General features: G+C 54.4%; 7 protein-coding genes across 7 annotated transcripts; 3 read left to right on the top strand and 4 right to left on the bottom strand.

Moving 5' to 3' along the window:
* Positions 1 to 1,004: 1,004 nt before the first annotated feature.
* Positions 1,005 to 1,405, bottom strand: GLRG_11257 (uncharacterized protein; the record flags this gene model as incomplete). Its single annotated transcript, XM_008101942.1, has 2 exons — positions 1,005 to 1,156; positions 1,333 to 1,405. 2 exons carry the CDS (start codon positions 1,403 to 1,405, stop codon positions 1,005 to 1,007), a joined length of 225 nt encoding a protein of 74 aa, XP_008100133.1.
* A 1,135-nt stretch (positions 1,406 to 2,540) lies between these two features.
* Positions 2,541 to 3,704, top strand: GLRG_11256 (acyl-CoA thioesterase II; the record flags this gene model as incomplete). Its single annotated transcript, XM_008101941.1, has 2 exons — positions 2,541 to 2,816; positions 2,871 to 3,704. 2 exons carry the CDS (start codon positions 2,541 to 2,543, stop codon positions 3,702 to 3,704), a joined length of 1,110 nt encoding a protein of 369 aa, XP_008100132.1.
* Positions 3,705 to 4,532: 828 nt separating this feature from the next.
* Positions 4,533 to 6,371, top strand: GLRG_11255 (uncharacterized protein; the record flags this gene model as incomplete). Its single annotated transcript, XM_008101940.1, has 1 exon — positions 4,533 to 6,371. The coding sequence occupies one exon, from the start codon at positions 4,533 to 4,535 to the stop codon at positions 6,369 to 6,371; it is 1,839 nt and encodes a 612-aa protein (XP_008100131.1).
* A 517-nt stretch (positions 6,372 to 6,888) lies between these two features.
* Positions 6,889 to 7,902, top strand: GLRG_11254 (cytochrome c oxidase subunit Vb; the record flags this gene model as incomplete). Its single annotated transcript, XM_008101939.1, has 5 exons — positions 6,889 to 6,979; positions 7,105 to 7,152; positions 7,344 to 7,502; positions 7,563 to 7,663; positions 7,735 to 7,902. 5 exons carry the CDS (start codon positions 6,889 to 6,891, stop codon positions 7,900 to 7,902), a joined length of 567 nt encoding a protein of 188 aa, XP_008100130.1.
* Positions 7,903 to 8,241: 339 nt separating this feature from the next.
* GLRG_11253 (uncharacterized protein) lies at positions 8,242 to 8,763 on the bottom strand (the record flags this gene model as incomplete). The annotated part of the gene is made up of 1 exon (XM_008101938.1): positions 8,242 to 8,763. One exon carries the CDS (start codon positions 8,761 to 8,763, stop codon positions 8,242 to 8,244), a length of 522 nt encoding a protein of 173 aa, XP_008100129.1.
* A 716-nt stretch (positions 8,764 to 9,479) lies between these two features.
* On the bottom strand, positions 9,480 to 10,799 carry GLRG_11252 (uncharacterized protein; the record flags this gene model as incomplete). The annotated part of the gene is made up of 3 exons (XM_008101937.1): positions 9,480 to 10,317; positions 10,373 to 10,482; positions 10,542 to 10,799. 3 exons carry the CDS (start codon positions 10,797 to 10,799, stop codon positions 9,480 to 9,482), a joined length of 1,206 nt encoding a protein of 401 aa, XP_008100128.1.
* Positions 10,800 to 14,649: 3,850 nt separating this feature from the next.
* Positions 14,650 to 16,136, bottom strand: GLRG_11251 (glycosyl hydrolase family 16; the record flags this gene model as incomplete). The annotated part of the gene is made up of 3 exons (XM_008101936.1): positions 14,650 to 15,473; positions 15,528 to 15,968; positions 16,019 to 16,136. 3 exons carry the CDS (start codon positions 16,134 to 16,136, stop codon positions 14,650 to 14,652), a joined length of 1,383 nt encoding a protein of 460 aa, XP_008100127.1.
* Positions 16,137 to 19,336: the final 3,200 nt, after the last annotated feature.

Below are 19,336 nucleotides of genomic sequence, written 5' to 3'. Positions count from 1 at the left end.
GTACATTCAACCCAACCTGGCCAGCGTGTTCGACCCCTCTCTTCTTTTAGGGCCTGGGATTTATGCTGCGGCACACAAAGGCAAGTCAGACTAGTATGGGATGACTCTCTGTTGACTGATTGATGTGTGGGTGTCAGAGAGGAAGACAAGGGTCACTGAGGCAAAGACCTGGGGAAAGCTAGCATGAAGCGAATGGGATGACGGGGAATGCGCCGGTCACCCCTGGTCATGCACCAATCCACCCCGGTCTGGGGTTGAGAAGGGGGAAGATGCGGGTGACATGGGCGGGAAATTTGGGGCGTTTCTCAGGTTTGGACAAGCGTGGATAAGTATGCGTAAGCTGCGTGTCCATCTAAAGGAGGTAAACTTGTACCACTTTTGGTTAGCAATGCGAGGAATACTGCGAGCTCAATTTGGATCATATCGTGCATCGCCAGTCATCTCATCTCATACCTGCGATTACAAGCATTCATACTCGGAAAGCAATTCGTGGATGATAGGGAGCTAAAGACACGGACGGCATCCTGCACCCCAGGCCAGGTCTTTTTGTCCAGATCAATGACATTACTGAGCGGTGACTTGAAAGCCTGTTGTCTTCCACAGCAAATGCGCAACCAACCTCGACAATGTATGGACGTGGTGCAGGTCTCGAGGATTCGTGTTGATATTCACGATCCAAGCCCGCACTCCTGGATTTCACCACATTTGCGATCTCTCAACATTCCGGCGGCTTTCCATCTCAAGGGCCTCATTCATCCTCGTCGGCTATTGTACCCTCCGCGGCCCCCTTGGAGTGTGCCAAGGAACTCGAGCCACGGAAAACGAGATGCAAGTGCCCAAAAGAAAGTAGCCAAATATTGTCCTGGTGCGACACCAAAAACACTTGCCATTCGTCATCTCTCTCTGCGGCAAGCCCAACCTCTCCACCTATCCCCAGAATTCTTGTCTTACCTTTTGGGGTGGTGTGCGCGTTCATGCCTTTTGGTTAATCACTATGGGGTGCATCATGCAGTGGTCGCTGCTGCCCACCCATTGACAATACTTCCGAGACAGCTCACAGCCAGCAGAGCTACAGAAGGCGAGGCGAGACCGCGAACGCGGCATGCCCAGGACAGGACGGCAATGCGCAGTAGCTCGTTTCGTCCACCGAGCTGGTCTACTGCTTAAGTAGCACTAGGCAATAGCGGCATTTCGTTTGCTTACAAGTCTCTAGAATGGGAGGGTCACGCGCAGCTTTAGGTGTTTTCGCCATGAGCGACATTGGGGTGGCAGACTCGATATTTGGCCAATGAGCATGGTGGGGAATGAGTGAGCCATCGCTGGAAAAAGTACTGGCGAGCACAGAAGAGGTGAGCGAAACCAGGGTGCCCTGTCTCTTGGCTCGCAGCTTGGGCAATATGGCCATTTCTAAATTTCATCTTTTTTCATTTTTGGCTGCGGTCAATGTAGATCACTGTAGCAAGCGTTAACCGTCGCTCAATGGCGTTTAAATCATACCAGTACCGAGACTTTCCCTACGACAAGTCTCATATTCCAGAAGCCTAGAGTGGCCACATTCTGCAACCCGCTGCATGCCAATCCCACACACGGTTTTCCCGAGTCGGGCTCGTTCCCATTATTCAAGTCCCCTAGGGCCGGCCAAGCGGCCGTAGCTTCCATCAGTTGTCAAAAACTAACTGCCAAGTAGGCATTGAGACCGAGGTGGCGCCAAGCCGTAAGTGAAAGGTGACAAGCAGGCAGTACACTAGGATTGGAGTTCAGCTGAAGTTCTTTCTTGGACTCGGGGGAACAAAGTGGGACGACTCCAGCAGGGGGTCTGAGCTGAGGGTAGCAACGGCTTTGGCCTCCTGGGGCCCTGTCCGCAACCCTGGCAAATATAGGTACTGTATGTACGGATACTCCGTACACTCAAAGCCTTTTTGTGTTATCCGTATCCGTACCTACACTAGGTAGCAATGCAATCGCTGCTCATATTCCACCGGCATGAAATACTGTCTGCCGACCGCAGCCCCGGCGTGGCCGGCCCTGATGCTTGGGAACCGGCCACTTCCATGCTCCATCAAGCCCGAAGAAATACGGGTGTTCCCCGGAGCGTCACCGGCCTCCCGGCAATCTGCCAAGTACTCGCCGAGAACGCTCGATAACGGTACCTACCTCGGCAAGATGCTGCAACAACCGATAGTTTGAACTTTCCCTCACATGGATGCCTCGGCCCTGCACCGAAAAAGGCTCGAGGAGCTCGCTCCCCCACGGACGGCCACAGCCCTGCCACAGCACACTCTCGTCCCGAGGTCCAATTCTCCCCCACGTCCCACACGTCCCACGTTGCAGGTCAACTTGGGTAAAGTTAAGCTACCTAATCCCCAGGCTAGGCTTTGAGATCTAACATTTCTCGACTACCTGTACCTAGCAAGACTCATCTCATCAAGACATTCCAGGCCCTTGCTTGAGCTTCCGTCATCCTTGGCAACTGTCCGATTCAGCGTTCCTCGTTTCCTTGATTTCCTTTTGTGGTGATCCTCTCTGTGTGCACATTCGTTATGCCCAAGCTTCTATTCCACGACGTCTTGGCGCTGGCACCGTTGGCGACGTCCCCGAACCATACAACGTCCACCGGTAGCGCAGTCAAACGATACATGAGTCTATACCCAGCCTGGATACCCGGCTCAGAACTCGTGGGTGGACAAAGCCGAGGATCCAAGGCCGACCCTCGACCTGCCTACGGCGGGCACGTCTACTGCCAGGCGGCTCTGGCAGCAAGCCGCGCTGTCAAGGAAGAGGAGCCTACGGAATCAAGAGGGGATTTCGGGCTTCATGTGAGATTGCATGGCGTGATTGCTGCCGCCTAAGTTTACTAATACGCAATCCAGACCATTCAAGGTGTTTTTTCTGCTGCCACCAGGTCAGACAGGCCTTTGGTATACGAGGTCTCTGCTCTTTCAACCAGCCGAACTTTCTGCTCCAAGCTGGTAACTGCGCGGCAGCCACAAGCAATGAGCAGCAGAAAAGAGCACGATGACAATTTTCTGCTACAGGATGCAGAAGATGAATTGGGCAATGTGTGCTTCACCTGCATATGCACTTTCAAGCGACCAGAAGAAGGACGAATCGACTCGCAAGAAGAACCTCCGCAAAAACGCTTTGCCGATATCCTTGCGACCAAATCTCCAAGGGACTGGCCTCATGCGCCGGCGGTAGACGTGGAAGAGATCAAGACCATGTTTCCAGCTGTCGGCGAGACAACGTTTCCCGTTGTTGACATGCACAAGGTCGATTTGACAGCGTACAATGAGGGCAAGCCCTCAACACAGAGGAAGGAGCTCATTCTCTACCGGCTCAAGGGCCCGCTCACAGCCAAGGACCCGAACTCGCATATCGCTGTTCATGCATTTGAGTCGGACCGCAACGGGCTTTTGATGATAGGGAATCACAATGGCCTTGGGTGGAACCTCGGAACAGCAGTCAGCCTGACATACAAATTTGTTGTCCACGTCAACGCCGACCAGGCCGTGATGAAGGATCCTTCGGGGCCGGATGACGGCTGGTGGATTCAGGAGGCATCCTTCCCTCGCGTCGGCCAGGGACGAGGAGCGTTGATGTGTAAGATATGGAGTCCCGAGGGGATCCATGTTGCGACTGGATATCAAGATGGTATTGTCAGGGAAAGAAGGGCAGAGGGACTCAAAATCATTGAAAAGCTGTAACATACACAACAACGTGGCAACATTGAGCAAGATGGTCTAGACGATACTGATTGCAATACATCTATATTTAGATCGACCAAATGCACATCGACATGGAGCATTTATTTTGCCTCTCCATGTTCTGCAAATATGTCGGCAGTCTCGGTTTTGGTCTTATTTCTGATCTTGATCCTGCTGCAAACCGTGTCTCTCTTCTGCCCCCCCAACCAACTGCTCAGTCTATGTAAAATTCGTGAGGAAAGCGCGAGCTGACGCGCAAGTGCTCTTGCCTTCCCACTTCTTTGCACGGAGAAAACAGCAAGTACACACTCACTCTCAGCTGGGTAAAGGAAGCACCTACTTCCTCATTTAAACCAGCCCAAGCCAAGACCTTTGATATCTCACTCCATTGCTTCCTCTTCCTTTACATAACTTCTGCTTCAGGAAACCAGACTGCGCTCGTTTTGTTTTCCACACGACCAAAATTCAAACTTCACCTCCCTTAACCTCCGCAACCACCTTTCCATCTTACTTCCAGTACTCAGTATTCACAAGCCTGACCTATCTTTGTTCTTTTTCAAGTGATCTTACCTTTCACTTACAAAGGGGAAGAAGTCTGCAATCTCTTGTTGCTCTATCAGGTTTTACCTCCAACACATCATCCTTTCATCCACATCATCAAATCATCACAGACTTCACCTACCTCCACCTTTTTGCAGTCAGTCTCAAGGTGTTGGCACTGCAGTGCTGCAAGATTCAACGCCACCGACCTCGTTCACCATCATCGAAGAACCCCACACCCTTTTGTTATCAACCTTTCGTACCAAGGGCCAACACTTTACCGTCAACATGGCCTTGCTCTCTCCCTCCAAGGGAGTTGCGCCCCTGCAGCAATCTCGTCTTGTTGCATCAGTCACACAATTGGAGGATATCATCCGAAATGCTGAAAATGAAGCTGAGAAGATTGAGACTGATTTGGCTTACAAAAAGGCTCAGATCGCAGACCTGAAGTTCGATAGGATTGCTCACAATGGGCCCACAATCGCCTTTGACAGAGTCATCAAACGCGCCAAGTCTGAGTGTGAGCGGATTCATGACGACCTTGACAGCAAGAAAGAGGAGATTGCAGTCTTGAAAGATAAGCTGAATAGAAGGGTTGCAAAGCTAGCGTCCATCCCTTCAGTTGAATTTGCAGACGCGCCAACTCCTGAAGACGACAAGGAAGCTGCAGCCCTTCTCGAGATCACAAGCACCCAGATGAGTGAGATCTTCACCATCAGTGATGACGGCAAGACGTATGTCAAGCCTGCGATGCTTCGAGGAGTCCCGATCGAGCCCATCAACGAGAGCGATAAGTATTGGGAGGCAACATGGGTCAAATTCAACGAGGCTATCGACGAGGACCGGGTGGAGAGAGAGTACCAGCAGGAGCTCGATGCCTGGCACAAGCTAACTCAGCAAGGAGACCCCTTGGCAGAAGAGCAAGATCTCGAGAAAGGATTCAAGAGATACCAGCGCAAACTTAACCAGGCCAGGGTCATCAAGAAGTGGTTCCGCCCCGGCAGCACGATCCACCCTAACCAAATCATGGCCAAGCATCATCTGCCCGGTATGGGACTGTGCATTGCCCATGTCCTCTACAAGATCTGCAATATCCTCGGACGTCTCGGTGCATTGCATGAACGTGGAGAGCTGGGCATGCCGCCTCTTTACTTCCTCATGTGGAGAATGAGCGTCTCCCTCGAACGACAGCCGCGCACCCATATGAAGACATTCTGGCGTGTCATCATCGACGAAGACCACGTCGCTTACGACGAAGTCCTACGCAAGGCCGAGATCAGAGGCGCCCAGCACGTGGGCGACTACAACTTCTACAACCGTCGGATGAAGAAGGCAGTATCTGCGAAGGACCAAAGGCGACAGCCTGTTGTTTCTCCCAGTGCAACCAACACAGCCCTCCACCCTCCGGGCCAACCCACGACCCCTTCTTGTAAGTCTCGCGACGACCAATATCAGTCCACGCCAGCCACCACTGCACCATCAGCTCCTAGCCCTGTGGGCTTGCCAATGACCACCTTGGCCGCCGAAGAAGAACCAACGGCCCATGACTTGCAACAACATCAACGTAAGAGACGACGATCCGCGGCAACAGCCGAGCAGCAGACTTTGGAGGGAGACAGGGACGCAACATCTACCAAGAAGGCGCGCAAAGCGGCATGGAAAGGAATGCAACTTACGTTGCGCCCGGTGTCTTCAGCCGAGAGCCCGGCCTCGGATTACACTAAGATCTCGCCATTTGCAAATGATTCAGCGATGAAGGACATGCCTCCGTCATCACAGGGAGAGAAGGAGACACATGCTACGGTCAACGAGCTTCCCCAGAAAGTTCATGACGTCAAGCCCAACAGCGCAAGCGGCAGAACTGCGCAGGCTTGGAGTGAGTACGCCGAGGAAGTTGAGAGGCGAACCCGTTCCCCAAAGATAGAAAGCCCTGGCCAAGACGCTTCAGCATACTTCATCCCCGTCGGCCAGGATGACGAGTTCCCCGGCATCCAGAAGGATATCTCAGAGCTTCGGGCTGAGGTCGGAGAGAGTCCGTTCCCAAAGACTGGGAAAAAGGTCTCGCACGGATTCATCTTTCCGTGGTACTGCTGCGAAGCAGCCCGCAGAGCCGATGAGAGCTGGTAGAAGAAGCGGCTGAATCTAGACAGTTGACAGACGCATGAGGCAGAAGCGGCTTGATGAATGCTGGTCGAGTCGAACTCAGCTCGCTGGCCAAGTAGGCGAGTCCCGGGGTATTTTTTCTTCGCTTTCTCGGGAACGATTGCATGTGACGTTTAGATTATGGACTGCATCAACTTTGTTTGTACAATAGCAGCAGAAAGGAACACTCCCAAATCAGACCATCAACATCCTTGGTCAGTATGATGGGGGAGCTGAGCAATGTCATGCATCTCATTTGGCAGCCTGTGTCTTGTAAGGATATCACGTGACAAGGAAAAGTCGCTTATGATGCCGGTTACGGCAAGTACCTTGGCCAGTGCTCTCTTCGAGCGGTGCCCGCGACCCCCGTAGCTTACCCGACAAGCCGCAGAACATCAAACGAGACCATCAAATCAGGCCATAGACAAATCCCTCTCTCTTCAACCAAATCCGACGTCACAACAACGAACCTCTCCTCTCTGCACCCCCAATTGCCATCGCCATGTTCTTGCAACGCTCCGCCATCATGGCTGCCCGCCGGGCCGCCGTCGCTCCCCTCGCCAAACGCACTTTCGCGACCTCCATGATCCGCCGTACGAACCCCAATTGACTCCCCCCATAAGATCCCGAGCCAAGGAAAAAAAATAAGGCCCGCGAGCGAAGCCATTCCGAAAGTTCCCATGTCGCTGACTCTACGGCCATCCGTGGCCACAACCAGGCGACGCCAACCCTTCTACCCCCGCCAAGCCTTACAAGACCATCAAGGGTAAGGAATCTCTGCGTCAATTGATTCGAAATCATCGTCGACGCCGCGCGCTCGGACAGGCGCGGCCCTATGGAGTGCACACGCATCACCCGCATCCCTTTCGGGCCGCGTCATACGATATGGAGCGACGGACGATATCTTGAATCGAAACCTGCACGGATATACGATGCTAATCAAATGCAACAACACAGAAATCAAGGTCGAGGAGGACCTCGTCGGTCCTGGTGCCAAGCCCGGTACCATCCCTACCGACCTCGAGCAGTCCACCGGTCTTGAGCGTCTTGAGATCCTTGGAAAGATGGAGGGCGTCGACATCTTCGACATGCGCCCCCTTGATGCCTCCCGCAAGGGTACGCGACTCACCCCTTGTCCTCTCACGCGGCCGCCAGGAATCTAACTCGCTGAACCAGGCACCATGGAGAACCCCATCCCCGTCCGCTCCGCCGGTGAGGAGCAGTACCTCGGCTGCACCGGTGTCCCGGTCGACTCCCACGTCACCATCTGGCTGACCGTACGTGCCTTCGCCGGACCCCGGTTCATTCTCGTCGAGGAACATGATGACCTGACCAAATGATTTTACAGATCTCCCGCGATCGCCCCATCGAGCGCTGCCCCGAGTGCGGCTCCGTTTACAAGATGGAGTACGTCGGCCCCACCGACGACCACCACCACGACCACCACCACGGCCACGGCTACGAGGAGCCCAAGACCTTTGCCGACTTCGTTAAGCCCGAGTACCGATACCAATAGATGCATCGCCCGACGGCGGGACATGTAGTAGCAATGGCGAGACTGGGGGCGAGACGGCATCGGGGGGGCTCTGGAGTGAGCACGGCAGATGTGAAGATTACCTTAGTTATGGCTGTATAGAACCTTTTTTTTTTCTCCCGGCTTCTGCCTTTCGGCAGGTTTCCTGCAGAACGTGTGGGCTAGCGTGTCTGCGAAGTCGCGATGGTCTGATCCTAGTAGACTGATGTTGAGGCCATAGTGAAGCGCTGACACTGCTATACGCAACAGCAGCCCCCGCCCGCGGCTGTATCCGCCAGTTGTGGTGATATTGATGATGCCGTGCCCGCCATCGCCACGATGTCACTCCGGGTCAAAGCTCAGCTTAATCTTCTTGCCCTTCTTCTTGGAAGCCTTCTTCTTAGCGCCCTCGTCGTCCTTGTCGTCCTTGTCGTCCTTGTCGTCCTTCTTCGCAGCCTTGGACGTGTCTCTGTCGTCTTCAGCATCCTCAGCAGCGTCACCGCCAACAACCTTGCCAGCTTTCCGCTTCTTGCTCGCCCCGATCCCCGCAAGCTTCTCCGCCTCTCTCCTCTCCTCCTTCACGGTCGCTGTTTCGCCTCCCTCCCCCTCCTTCTTCAGTGCCTCCTCATCAACGCCGCCGTCCTTGTTCACCCGCACGTCGACAACGTTGCCCTCGTCGTCCACGACGAGCGGTGCGTCCTCTGCCTCCTCGCTGTCGGAGCGCTTCTTGCCCGCTCGCCGCCTCTTCGAGAGGATGGGGTCTGGGTCCGCCGCATTGCCGGCCGCCTGGGCGTGGAGGGCACGCAGGAAGGGCGGGATCGTAGTGTCATAGGAGAGGTTTTTGGAGGTAATTTTGTCCGACATGGCAGGGGGTGCCGCTGCGCAACACGTGGTTGGCGGTAGGTTCTTTGTCGACTTAGTCTCGTCTACTGTGTTATTTTACCATGCTGTACCAGCCCGGGAGGATGTTCGTGATCGGGTGGCTTTTGGTGGAAGGGAGATGGGCGTTGAGGTTGAGGAGAGGATGCGATGCGACGAGCAGCCGTCTCCAATGCGTCGAATTCTTGGGTCAATGGGTGTGGGGGCGAGGGCCTCCAGTGGTCAACCATGGCCTTTAGCGGGTGGTCTAGCTGGTCTAGCCGATTAGCGACCTTTCCGACGTCGTAGCACATCAATACCTCGCTAAGTTACAGCGGACGCTTCTGCAAGCCCAGCGCCTGACCCATCAAGGTTGCGCGCCGCACGGCTCGCCAGTAACTTGCATATTCTTCGTCGCGTTTGCTTTACTCCTTAGTCCGACCCTGCATTTATCGCGATAGAAGACGAAGAAAGCAACAAGATATCCGTACAAATGATCCGACTGAACTGCGTTGCTGACTAGGTAAACTGACTTCTATTGACTATGGTATCTTATGGCGAAAACCGAGTAAATGCAAGCGGTCTCATGTATGTACCAGCCACTCCATGTTTTCCGCCCCCCAACGCCACTTCATCCGTTTGTAACGCCAAATCCGATTTTGAAATAAAAAGACCCGTTTCTTGGGAACATATATAAAGATAGGTAGCCGCTCTCGCCCGATTCAGACAATCTGCTTGACAAACTGGGGTCCAAAGCCCTCAGGTCCGAAGAGCGTCACGGGCAGGGACGCCACGGCGGTCGCAGTCAGCTTGCCCGCATCGGGGGCACGGTTGAGCGCCAACAAGCCAAGAGCGCCGTCTCCCTGCTGGTTCGTGGAGAAGAGCGTCTTGTCGTCTGTGGACAGGCTGAACATGCGTGGGATCTGGCCGCCAGAGGAGATGGCCTCGACGAACTCGAGTGTGATGCCACCGCCGGCCGCCTTGCAGGGGGAACCGGCCTTGGCTGCCTGCTGCGTGATCTTGAAGTGGGAGATGGAGTCAGTCGCGTTGCCGGTGAGACGGTTGGAGACGTAGACGTCCTTGCCGTCTCCCGAGATGACGATTTCACCGGCCGCGGCGCTGGTGGCGTTGGCCGGGGGGAAGGCCTCGCCGTAGGTGCTGAGCTCCTGGGTGCGGATGAGGGAGATGGAGGAACCGTTGTTGGAGACGGACAAGACCTCGAGGGTGTTGGTCAGCTCGCAAGCGACGATATAGGCCAACGGCTTGTCGGCTTTGGGAGGGTACCAGGCGCCGTGCCGGGGACCGCAGCCAGCAGTGCCGACGCTGTTGCGAGAGGTAATCTCGTAGGCGTCATCCTTGGAGTCGATAATGACGACGCTGTCGGTGCCGAGATCGTTGATGGCGAAGAAGCGACCGGAGGGGTCAAGGACAGCCTGGTGGGCGCGCGACTGGTCCTGGCGAGCCTTGTTGGGGCCGACAGTGCCACCGAGGGTGATTTGCTTCAGGAGCTTGAGGGAGCTCGCCTCAGAGATGTCCCAGACATCTACAGTGCCTTGGCCGCTAGAGAAGTTTGTTAGCTGATGAGGCGAGTATCAATGACGCGAGAGGCTCTTACAAGGAAGCGCCCACGAGACGGGTCTTGTCAGCATTGAACTCGAGGGATACAACACCAGCCGAGCCGTTGGCAGCCTGGACAAGATTAAGCTCATTTGTAGCAGTGTTGAACTTCAGAGGGGTTAGCGCAAACAATCCTTCCAATGTCCAGAGGGAGAGGCATCACTTACGTTGAACAAACGTGTGCTGTTCGAGTTCTCGTCAACGGCGTAGATGAGATTAGGCTCCTTAAACGCCATCCAGCTGGGACCGGTGCCAGGCCGGGAGTCGTTGGCAACGATCTTGAACTCCTTGCCGTCAAAGTCGGCAACAGCAATTGTCCCAGGGGCACCAATCAAGACCTTGGCGGTGGAGGGGGGCGCATCCTGTCTGCTGATGACTGCGGCCGAAGCGGCGGTGACTGACATGATCACAGAAGCAAACCGCATCGTAAGTTTCTGTAAATTTCGAACTGAAAAGTAAAGTGATATGGTTGTGTTGGAAAGTCAGAAATGAAGTGGAGTGTGTAAGATAGAGTTGATCGTCAAAGATAATTGAGTCAGTTGTAATTACAAGTGGGTGTGGTAGAGAGGGGAGGGGAGGCAAAGTTTAGAATGAATAACAGCTTAGAGAAAATAACCGCTCATAGAAGCGAATATGTATTTTGAAGTGAGTACGCAAGTTAGATGTTTCATCCAAAGAATAGAGCAAGAAGCCCAAGAACAACGGGAGGCAGACCTGCAACCTTATAACTGATACCAACAAGGCGTGTGTTGGTGCGAAGGGATATGCATACATTGACTCTGGTCCGTCCGTCCCCTGTGCCATCAGACAATCCTCCTCACTTTGACTCCCTAAGAACCTAAAGGTACACCCAGACTAAGCCCCAGCCACGGCTGAGTCTGAATGAAAAGGAATGGAAGGAAAAGGGAAGGGATGGATAGGGTGAGATGGGACGGCGAGCCTAGTCAGTCCACACTCAGCCCAGCCAGCCAGCCAGTCAGCTTTGCCAGCCTAAGACGCACCGCCTCACGGCCATCAAACACCACAAATAGTACCCATTTTCCCTGTCTCTCTTCCTTCTAAGTTGTTTCTATGCATGCTGTGCCTTTGCTTACACCATTGGGTTCATTGGATCAGGCCCCCGCATCTAACACATCCTTTCAGCGGGGAGGGGGCTTTGATTCCACAAGTCCTGTTCGAAAGGTCGGGACAAAAGACGCAAAGAATAGACAAGAGAGAGTGCATGTCAGGATCATGGCTCTTGACGAGGAAACGGTTGGCGGCGGGTCAGAGTTAGGCGATCAACCCCCCTTTGGCCAGGTTCGTTGCACCGCATAACCACCCCCCCCATCCCCAAAAGGACCATACCCAGCTGCCCCCTTTTGCATCTATCTCATTGTGCTATGTGTTTCCTTCCGGGATCAGACCTTGGGCAGCTTACGGCCAGCCTACAACTGGGCGCGCAGACGCCAGACGTTGACTGTGGGACATGTTTACTGCAGCCTCCCCTAAACCAAACCGCAAATAACGTAGGCACGTAAATCTCTCTGCAGAGGGCGGCGCTCGCAAGCGTCAGGTCAGTACAAGTCCAGTCAGATACCATTGTCGAGCGGTCTGTGTCGTCTGACTGTCCACAGGGATTGGATCCTGTCATCCCGCTCACAGTTCCAGCCGTGAGCCGCTCCTGTCCTGTCGGCGGGCAGCCACAGGAGACAAAACAGACCGGTCATGAGCCCGCGGGATCTCACAGAGGATTCCGGAGGTCGGAGAGGTGGGTTCCAGTCTAGCAAGTCCAACATACCTTGTTGGACACGCAATCGAGAGGCGACAATTCAAGTCTACGAAGCCTTATTCCTTACGCTTCCCCAATACCGATGAAACAGGGGCCAGCATGCCAAGAGGTCGTCAGAGGGCCAAAGGCCACTCACTCCCTTTAGGCGCTGCCGCTGGTCTGGGAGGGGCTGAGTAGAGGGGGGGGCGGTGTTTCGAAGCACATTCGTTCAACCAACATCCTTGGCCGCAGAGGTATTGGACGACAAACATTCCGAGCTGCATTCGTAGTGTGCGTCCAGGCTGGAAAGTCAAAAAAAAGAGTTGGCAGGGAAGACTGTTTGGCTTGTCCCCCACTCCCCTATGTCTTGCGCCCCTACTTCGTCATCTGCGAGTTCGCGACCCAGTCTTCTGCCTTGGGTTATGTGCTTGATTGAACATGATGTATATGAGAAACCTAGACTTCGGGGAATCGAGCGGCGAACCGCCAGCACCCGCGGACGACGGGTCCGGGGCAGGGGCTTTGCTGGCGCCTCAGTGGATTCCATAGCGGCTTATACCTATAGTATCGGCAGCCCACCTCATATCACGTCTATTCTCGAAGTGGCTGCGCTTTGAGAACCAACCGTATCTGTCCAGACGGGGACCGTCGGCGACAACTGCGCATCCGCGTCCAGCCAGGTCACATAAGGAAGAACATGCAGCGTTCCAAGAACATATCAACGGTCAAGCTCAGCACTAACCCTGCAGGGGAGAACGGGAAACCGGTAACTCAAACAGAGCCTTGGTCATCGAGACCTCCACCCTGGAACCGCTCGTGGTTGGGATGTTCGTCCGATAGCTCCCGAAGAAGGCTCGATGCACACTGCGTCGGAGTGTCGTACATGAGGAAATCCCGCGTGCCTGGAACTTTATTGGCTGGGTCTCTGGTTTGTGGATGCCGCGATGGTGGCATGTACCGCTCGCTGCCATGGCAGCAACAACGGGATTGCTAGTATATAGCCGCTGTCTAGGAAAATCAAAGACCATTGGCCGTTTCGGCTATATCAACTCACAGATCGGTGCAGCATTGCGTTAGCAGCATCAATATCTGGGTCCTGACACTCGTTTAGCTTTGGTCAGGGCGGTTTGGCAGTCATCAGGACAACGCAGCCGATGCCTCGGCGAGCCTACTTGACTTCCGTTAGACGAGCTCTGGGCACATGGAAGCCCGTGGGACCAATAGTTCTGCAACTTGGAAGATAATGCTTCTGGCCCCAAACCAAATGTGTTCGTTTTTATAAGGAAAACGTCTGCGGAACAGCGAATGTCTACGAATACTATAGGAGTTCTGAAAGATCCGGCTCGGCTGCGCTTGAACACTCAAGGATCCTCACTAGACATATCATTCGTGCCATAGAGACAACACAACAATTGACTCGAGCTATTATGCGGTTGTGTGTATGTGGTCGTACGTACGTATCATGACAGGTGTGCCCCGACCCAGCTGCACATACTACTGACCGAGAGGTAGCTTCGAGAAACTCGTCCAGCAAACGCGCCATCACGAAAATCCCCACGAAAATCCCACCGACAATGGAGAAAGATGGCATGGAACGCGCCCTCGTCCGATGATTGCCCCGTCCGACAGTAACCTTCCGGCGCCCAAGACGTTGATCGAGGAAGACGTCTGAAGGATCTGCCCACGCTCGCCATCCCTGTCAACTCAACTGGCGCGCCTATCAAAATGTTAGTGCTCGACATACTCTTCATCGCACCCCTGCGATGTCCGACGACACCCACCAACAACAACTAACATCACACTTTGACCAAAGACCCAAACATGGCTCAGCTCGCGCCTCACCCGCTCAAAGGTTCCCTATTTCGTGACTATCGACGACAGGCGAGCCAATGCCTCAAACTCAACATGATGAACACACCAAGTGCCCAAGCTGCCCGCGCCGCATCAACTCGTTTTAGGCCATGGTCGAGCCCCCCAGATCGATCATTTGCATCTCCAATGATCGTCTCATCTCCCGTCGTCGCCGGCGACGCACGTCCCACCACTCTGTCCGATCTCTTCGGACGTGACGGCATCTGCCGTGCAGGTCCAATGGCACACTTCTTGACACTTTCAGGCACAATTGCGGACTACTGCAAGCATGCCATCGCAGTTCAATGGTTCTGGCTGTCGGGTCTAGCCTCCTTAACTTTGGTCATCTCACAACCGGCTTACACAAGACAGACAGGGTTGCACATACGGCATTGGACATCAACCACAAATCGATTGCGCACCTCTCCATATATACGCGACTCTGAACCCAAAGCTTACAGACGGCCGCCTGCGAACGCAATGAGGCGGCTCGATCTCTTTGCTAAAGGAAAGAACGGCAAACGCCATTACCATCAAATGCCTCATGAAATATGCTCCACCAAAAAAAAAATGCTCTCATTACGTATAACGAGCCCGAATCGAACCCCAGTGAGCGGGCCAGGTTTTTCCATCAAACCTTTTCAAACAAAGAAACTGAAGCATGGGGTTCCTGCCTACAGCCAGAAGAGGGCCGAGGCTGCCACGAGTGCGGCGAAAGCACTTGCGCCAAGCGACGACTTGCGGCAGGCGCCGTCGCTTGTGTTGTTGGAACCGGAGTTGCCGTTGCTGTTGCAGTCCTGCGAGAAGCCACCGGCGCCGCAAGAGCTGCTACCAGACCCGGATCCGGAGCCGGAGCCGGAATCGCCCGAGCCGGAACCAGAACCGGAACCGGAACCAGCTCCTGAGCTTGGCGAGCTGTTGTCATTGCTGCTGTGGTCGTTGCCCGGTCCGGCGTTGCTACCGCCGGGGATAGTGGCCGCGGTGACCGTGGGCTTCGCAGCAGAGCCAGAGGCGGTGGTGGCGCCGGCATCCATGTCGAGACCGGTGCCGAGAAAGCTCTGTAGGATGGTGCCCTTGTCGCTGTCCACAACGGTGTCGTTGGTGGACCTGATGTTGTTGTAGTAGTAACTCTTCTTGTTGTTGGTGCCCGGGGGGGTATTGGCGTTGAAGCAGCTAATCTCGACGTCCTTGACCATGGCGTAGTAGTACCCGGCGTTCTTGATATCCTCGCTGTCCCAGTTGATGGGGCCACCGGCCCAGTCAATGGTTCCCTTGGCGTTGGTGTCGGCACCACCGGGCCAGATAGACAGCTGGACGCGGGCGGGCGTCTGCGGGTAGTCCCACTGCTGGGCGGTCGCGTTCCACGTGTCAGAGCGCTTCTTGGTGCGGCCAACCTGGCCATCGACCAGCCACTGGATTTCGTCGGGAGTCCACGAGATCTCGTACGTATGCCAGTTGCTGAATGTATCGGAGAGAGAGATGTTGCCTGATTGATCGTCTGGCATGTGGGTCAGCAATGAACTTTAAAGTTAAAAAGGTGGGCTCGGCTTACATTTTGGGATACCCTGGAAGTAGTAGTTGGTCTGGGACATCTCGAGATCGGCACCGACCCATTCGTAGTCGATTTCGTCCTTGACGTCTCCGTACAGGATGAAGGCGGTCACGACACCGGGACCACGCGAGGTCCTGATGGTGGCCTTGACGTTGCCATACCACATGTATGTGGTTGAGGCGAGGACAGTCCCGACACTCTTTGCAGGCATGGTCAGGAGCACAGCCTCCTTATTGTACAGCGCGGGCTCGCCCTGTGCGACCCAGTCGGCCTTGCTCGGGTCACCCAAATACTTGCTAATATCGACAATCTTGTCGAGCGAGTTCATAGGCATCTTCTTGTCCTGGCAGACGGGGGCGGGAACGCAGGCATCGAGCGAAAAGGACATGCGGGGGTCGCAACCGCCAAGACAGAAGGCGCCAGTTCCGCATTGGCCATATTCTGGGTTTGTCAGTTGATGATACAGCGTACTGGGGCTGGTTTTGACTTACGGGAACAGCAGGGAGCGTCCTCTGGGCACTTGTTGGTCAGGGAGCAGGAAGGGGGGGTCTGGGCGAGAACAGTCGAGGTGCCGAGAAGGGCAAGGCCCAAGGGCAGAATTGACAACATTATGGCGTACGGGTGATGATTATGAATGGAAGGAGAGGACTACGGTATCACGACAGGAGGAGGACGAATGGCTTCGGAGCCCGGAGGTTCTTGGAGGGGATGGTGTGGTGCGAGCTGTTTTGAGCGAAGGTCCCTCGACTGGTATTGGACTCGAGGCTCGCTGGCCGCAGGCGACGGGGGGATGCGGATATGTTCACAGCCGCGGCGAGGAGGAATTCCGGTGTCTGATGGCTTGTGTTCCCGTCGGAACAAACAAGGCCGAGACTTGGTTTGTCGAGCGTTACACAGATGGTGCCTTTGTCTGCCGAGGTCGACGTTGGATATCGAAGTCGAGATGGGCAATGAAACAGACTTTGGTGGATGATCTGGAGGTCCCAACTTCGCGGGTTGGCTCGAGTCGATTTGGGACGACGACGCAGGGGCGTTGGGGTTCGTATTCGTCTGGTCGCGCGGGAAACGATGGTCTTGGGTTAACACGCGGAGAGTGAACCGGCTGGTGTCGAGACGAGACGAGAGTGTAGGTATGTATTAAGCGATAGTAACGTAGGTAGCGAAAGGAAGCAAGGCAGTGCAGGTCAAGAACGAGTGATGACAGCGAGCTACAGTAGGGAAGACGGTTGGTGGTGACTCGAGGAGGGAAACAAGTCAAGGCCACAAGAATTAATTTAGGATGGGAAGGGATGCGGACAGTGGGAGGAGCGGGAAGTCAATCGTGCGAGCGAGCCTTCTCTTCTTAGCCCTTTGTCAACCAAGCACACACACACACACACCTACCTACTTACCTGGGTAGGTAGGTAGCCAGGTAGGTAGACGATAGACACACTACATGTAGGTACTCTCCTCACACATACCCACACAGGTAACTACGGGGACGCTACGTACCTACTTGCCTAGGTACAGTAGATATCTACATACAGTATCCGTATCCGTACATTACCTGTACCTACCGAGAGCCGGGCTAACAATGAACTTCTCTGTCGATCTGGTGCGCTAAGAGCACACGGCCACAACACCATCAGCATCTCGCGCTCGCATTCCCTCCCTGTGTCTGCCCCTTTTCTGCGTGTGCCTATCTGCCTCTCTCTCTTCTCTTCGTTTATCCTGCTCCAACGTGTCCCGGTTCTTTTCAGGGTCCGGCACGCAAGGGGGAGAAGAAATGGAGAGGTCATTCTCCAGGCTTCTCCCCCTCTTCTCTCGAAATCAACCTATCCGGGGCATACCAATGGGGGACGCAGCGCCACTCTTCATTCCCTCATCGGGCCAAGCGCGCTTAATTTAGGTAGCCAGAACCGGTTCAGGCTTGTCCCTGTGCCCCAGTGCCCCAGTGCCCCTCTCCTGTCATGCCATGCAATGCCGTGCAATGCCACGCTCGTGGACATGAAAAAAAAAACAAGTACGGAGTACGGGGGAGGAAATGCTACATACTGCGAAAGACTGCCCTGCCCCCCCTGCTCTCGTACCCAAATAAGCCCAAGGTCCGCCGCCCAGATCACGATTTTCGCTTGCTCGCTAAACCCGATTGGGCACTAGGCCCCTGAACGATCATCCGAGTTTCCGCCCCTGTCGCCTTCCTTGCTTGGCTCTATCCTCCAGCGTGTTCCCTTGCTCTCTCCCCGTCCGTCCACTTTTTTGCAATTCGATAAAGCCTCGATCTGCAGCGATTTTCGGCCATGTGCTTGCTTCCAGGTGCACGGTGCACAGCACGCACGCACTGCAAAGCGCGGAGGAATATACACTATATTTCTTCTCTCAACGTTGCCTGTTATTTTGACAGTTGCCTCTTTGCAGGCATTGAGAAACTGCCCCGGGCTCTGCTGCACCCCGCGCCTGGCATCTATACTCGGTCATCGATCGAGAGCCAGCTGTTTGCCCGTTTCCTAATTTGGGTGCTGATGTCGCTGTTGAAGCGCCAGAAATATGCCAACGTGACTGTCCCGTCAACCAACCCTCTCTAACCGGTATCTGGGTACTTGCCACCGTTGGGACGCTATGGATTGATGACTTAGTGCCCGTTATTTGTTTACCATTTGTACAATACGTTACATCGTATCCGTACATTCTTGCTAGCTTCTCCGCCACAATCACCATGCCGTCCCATCCGAGAATACAAACAAACAACAACAATACGAATAAGTGGGCATTCTCTTATCTAGCGCCGTGAGACATGCGCATCAGCCTATCACCGCCCCATCACCATCACACCACGCACCGTCAAATGCTTACGTAAGTCATAGCACTTGCCTGCCGCAAATTGTCGTCGCTGGTTCAACATTGTTGTTTGTCAGTTACCGATAGAAACCTTGGCTTGTCAACCCGGTAGTCCGAGAGCGGCAGCGAGCAGATGTAAGCTTGTCTAGCTGTCACAGCATACCAGGCTTGTCTACGTATGCGGTTGTCAGATGCTTGGCATCTACTCGGCCTTCTTCGCAACGTCTAAATGTCGCAGGCACTTCTCCTCCTATCTATGAATAGAAAGCGTAATATAGCCATATCTAGCCTAGGGTTTCTAGCTAAGGCTAAGCTATTGAGAATCAACAGACAAAACATCAAACTGATTTAAGCGTACCTATCATATACAAACCAGGCGATAAAATGGTGCAGATAGATGACTTGCTCCTGCATTGAACTTTTTCCTGGGTCCCTTGCCAATACAATTGCAATCCGCTACCACGTCATGAGCCGTGCTACTCTCCATGATCCGGGCTTGGGCTGCAAGCCCGAGCGGTATTCAGCTTCCTATCACCCACCACAAGGGCAAACACCTTCTGCGGCAACGGCAGAACTATACACCCAGAAGAAGTGGCGGGTACTTCCCTGCCCTAAGGATCCAAGACCCTGACGCCTCTTCGGGATAGCGTTATAGCCTTGACCACCTGTGCCGCAGAGCCTCGTCACTCGTCTAAGAAGGGAGACGCCACCAGCTGTAACCCTGCGGACGCTGGATGTGAAGGGAGCAAGTCTTATTGAGTCCAAAGCAGATCAACGTGGCCACAGACAGGACGTATTTACTCATCGACTATCCAGGCCATGACCTGCTCGTTGAGCGAGACTAGCTGTGTAGTCCTCTGAATTAATTTCTCGACTTGTGGCTCTATAAGACTAATAATGCATTGAAATTACCAGCTCGAGCTGCCGAAGCCAGAGTGCCAAGTCACGCAGGTTCTTTTGTGTGGGCTGAAACCCGATGTTATTCAAGCCGT

This window comes from Colletotrichum graminicola (assembly GCF_000149035.1).
Source record: "Colletotrichum graminicola M1.001 genomic scaffold supercont1.79, whole genome shotgun sequence".
NCBI classification, from domain to species: Eukaryota; Fungi; Ascomycota; class Sordariomycetes; order Glomerellales; family Glomerellaceae; genus Colletotrichum; species Colletotrichum graminicola.
The sequence above is the reverse complement of the archived record's forward strand: the minus strand, read 5'-3'. Positions and strand labels throughout refer to the sequence as shown.